This window comes from Mesoplodon densirostris, chromosome 20, assembly GCF_025265405.1.
Source record: "Mesoplodon densirostris isolate mMesDen1 chromosome 20, mMesDen1 primary haplotype, whole genome shotgun sequence".
Classification (NCBI taxonomy): Eukaryota; Metazoa; Chordata; class Mammalia; order Artiodactyla; family Ziphiidae; genus Mesoplodon; species Mesoplodon densirostris.
Window position 1 is genome coordinate 21,441,643 of NC_082680.1, and position 2,429 is coordinate 21,444,071.

The 2,429-nt window shown below is 61.6% G+C and overlaps 1 protein-coding gene across 1 annotated transcript; it reads left to right on the forward strand.

Annotated features, from left to right (window-relative positions):
• Nucleotides 1-1,345: 1,345 nt before the first annotated feature.
• Nucleotides 1,346-2,227, forward strand: CLDN23 (claudin 23). Its single transcript, XM_060086223.1, has one exon. It carries the CDS (start codon nucleotides 1,346-1,348, stop codon nucleotides 2,225-2,227), a length of 882 nt encoding a protein of 293 aa, XP_059942206.1.
• The last annotated feature ends 202 nt before the right edge of the window (nucleotides 2,228-2,429 follow it).

The following is a 2,429-nucleotide window of genomic DNA, read 5'->3' on the forward strand; positions in this document are numbered from 1 at the left end:
GAGGAAAATATTGTTCAAGGATAATTTTTAGGAAACTGTAAAATCATGATTCTCACACAAATGTAAAATGAACGCGTGTCAAAGATTTTATTTAATTTATTAAGGGAACCAGTATGTTACAACCGATTTAAAGAACAATGCAAAGGACACACATATATAGGCAAACAGGCCTGCTAAAGTGAATTTACAAATCAATGCCAAAGCAGTCTGTATCCGTCGGGCAATAGTCATTAACATTCTACTGACAAACTCATTTGCGTTACTATGGACAAAAATCACTTGTGACACTACAGGTTTTCTGTAATTTACAGAGTTGTAAACAGCTCAAAGACAATGAAAGTCTCAGGACCCTAGAGGTAGACAAACCTGAAAAGTGTGCTAGACAGGGCACACACACACACACACACACACACACCTTTATTTTTTTCGTCAGTTTCAAAATGTTTCAAGAGGCCAAACAAAGAAAATAAAATCCTCGGTAATTCCTCATCCCAGAAACACAGTCGCTTTGATTCTTTTCTATCAAGGTTAATCCGGAGTATGGCGTCTTTTTTAAGCAAATTAAACAAAATACACAAGTGCAACACTCTGGGACACGCTTCTCGACCGGGAAGACCCTCGGTGCACACCTGCCCAGCGCATCTCGGGCGGTTTCGCCCACTCGGCCGTGGGTGTCTGCAAGCTAACAGCGCAAAATTTCGAGGAGCCATCGGATCCCCGCTGGGGGTGGAGGGAGGACAGGCTACAGGTGCAGGGTCGACGGGCAGGGACCGGAGAAAAACTTTAGTTACCGAGATCTACTGAGAAGCAGGGACCTGCGCAGTGCCCGGGCCAGGTGCGGACGTTCGGGCGGCGCCTCCTCTTTCCTTCCCCGCCCCAGGCCGACCTGGCCCCGCGGAGCCGCGCAGAGGTGCAGGGGCGGGGCGACCTTTGCTCGGTCCGAGTCCCGCAGGGCCGCGCAGCTTCCTGCTCGCCACTCCAGCCCCTCCCATCCGGACGGGTTTGGCCGCGGCGGCCGCCACCTCTGCGCGCCGGCATCTCGGGCCCCGGTTTCGATCAGACTTGCCCGCGAGCTGGTTTCGATTAGGCGGCTGGGCGGGAGGTAGGGCGGAGCGGCCGGGACGCGGGGAGCGAACTAGGGACGGGCAGCGGAGCGCAGACAGCCCCGCGCCGGAGACAAAGAGCGGCCGGAGGAGAGCCGGGCGCAGGACTCCGGGCGTGGCGGCGACGAGCGTGCGGACTTCAGGGAGCCGGAGCCCGGAGCGCTCTCCGGGGCGCAAGGGCTCGAGATAGCAAGCCGGCGGCCGAGGCGGAGGCGGAGGAGTGGGCAGGTGCGCCGTCCAGGATGAGGACGCCGGTGGTCATGACTCTGGGCATGGTGCTCGCACCCTGCGGGCTGCTACTCACCTTGACCGGCACGCTGACGCCCGGCTGGAGACTGGTGAAGGGCTTCCTCGACCAGCCGGTGGACGTGGTGCTGTACCAAGGCCTGTGGGACATGTGCCGCGAGCAGAGCAGCCGCGAGCGCCAGTGCGGTCAGCCAGACGACTTGGGCTACTTCGCCGCCGAGCCCGTGCGGGTAGCGCGGGGACTCATGATCACGTCGCTGGCCGCCACGGCCCTGGGGCTACTGCTGGCGACGCTCGGCGTGCGCTGCTGGCAGGACGAGCCCCACTTCGCGCTGGCCGGCCTCTCCGGCGTCGTGCTTTTCGCCGCGGGCCTCTTGAGCCTCATCCCAGTCTCCTGGTACAACCACTTCTTGGCGGATCGCGCCGTCTTGCCCGCCCAGTCCAGCCCGGTCACCGTGCAGGTCGGCTACAGCCTGGTGCTGGGCTACCTGGGCAGCTGCCTGCTGCTGCTGGGCGGCTTCTCGCTGGCGCTCAGCTTCGCGCCTTGGTGTGCCGAGCGCTGTCGCAGCTGCCGGAAGGCGCCCCCAGGCAGGGCGCGCCGCAGCAGCATCAGCACCGTGTACGTCGACTGGCCGGAGCCCGCGCTCACGCCGGCCATCAAGTACTACAGCGACGGCCAGCACCGGCCGCGGCCCGTCCAGCTCGGCGCCGCCAGCCAGCGCAAGGCTGGCTTCCCGATGCCCCGGCCGCCGCCCAAGGCCTACAGCAACCCGGTGGAAGTGCTCGATGGGGAGAAGGCTCCCGACTCCCACCACGGCGGGTCCTCCCGCAGCACCCGGTCCTGCGGCAGCGCGCTGCCCTGCGATTCCGACCTGTAGGCGGCGCCCCCAGCCTGCTCTGGCCGGGCCCTGTCTGGATGAAGGACTCGCCCCACCACGGTCCAACCTTGAACTTGGCTGTTACCTTTCAGCTGGAAACACCTGGCTCGGAGTCGGACCCCCGGACACATTCCTGTAACTGGTTTGGAGGGCGATCTTCCTTTCCTGGCCAAACTCGACTCCTTGGACGATTAGTTCAGGT